Source organism: Nestor notabilis, unplaced genomic scaffold (genome assembly GCF_000696875.1).
Source record: "Nestor notabilis isolate BGI_N333 unplaced genomic scaffold, ASM69687v1 scaffold8034, whole genome shotgun sequence".
Classification (NCBI taxonomy): Eukaryota; Metazoa; Chordata; class Aves; order Psittaciformes; family Psittacidae; genus Nestor; species Nestor notabilis.
This window is the reverse complement of record NW_009924234.1, coordinates 646-1,087: the sequence shown is the minus strand read 5'-3', so window position 1 is coordinate 1,087 and position 442 is coordinate 646. Positions and strand designations below refer to the sequence as shown.

The 442-nt window shown below is 66.1% G+C and overlaps 1 protein-coding gene across 1 annotated transcript in view; it reads right to left on the bottom strand.

The window, feature by feature from the left end:
• Positions 1 to 293, bottom strand: part of JAK3 (Janus kinase 3) — a 7,016-nt gene extending 6,723 nt beyond the window's left edge. The window contains exon 1 of the mRNA XM_010012517.1: positions 48 to 293. Coding sequence (XP_010010819.1) covers positions 48 to 293 — 246 coding nt within the window. The remainder of the gene's footprint in view (positions 1 to 47) is intronic.
• Between the last annotated feature and the right edge of the window lie 149 nt (positions 294 to 442).

The following is a 442-nucleotide window of genomic DNA, read 5'->3' as shown; positions in this document are numbered from 1 at the left end:
ACAGGAATGGTGCCATGACGCCTCCGGAGGGCAGGCATGTCCGGTACCCGTGGCACTGGGGCCGATGGGCACAGCTGGTACCTGCGGCACTGGGGCCGATACTCACCACAGGCTTTGGCAGCGCAGACGCAGAGCTCCTCGGCCGTGTACTCGCCGAAGGTGAAGGTGAGGACGCCAGCAGCACCGGGGGGCACCCGGTGGTACAGGTACACTTGGAGGGTGCCGGTCTCAGTGGAGGAGAGACTGCAGGAGCGCTCCCCAATTAGGGGGGTTTCCTCACCCAGCGGGGCCATGGGGGAGACTGCAAGGACAGGGGGGACTCAGCTGTGACCCCCATCCCTGTCCCCATCAATTTCCCTTGGCATCCTCCCTGGGATCAAACCCCACCACTGAGCCTGCAGCATCTCCATGGCTGGGGCCAGCCTGGGCCCGGGGGGCTGGA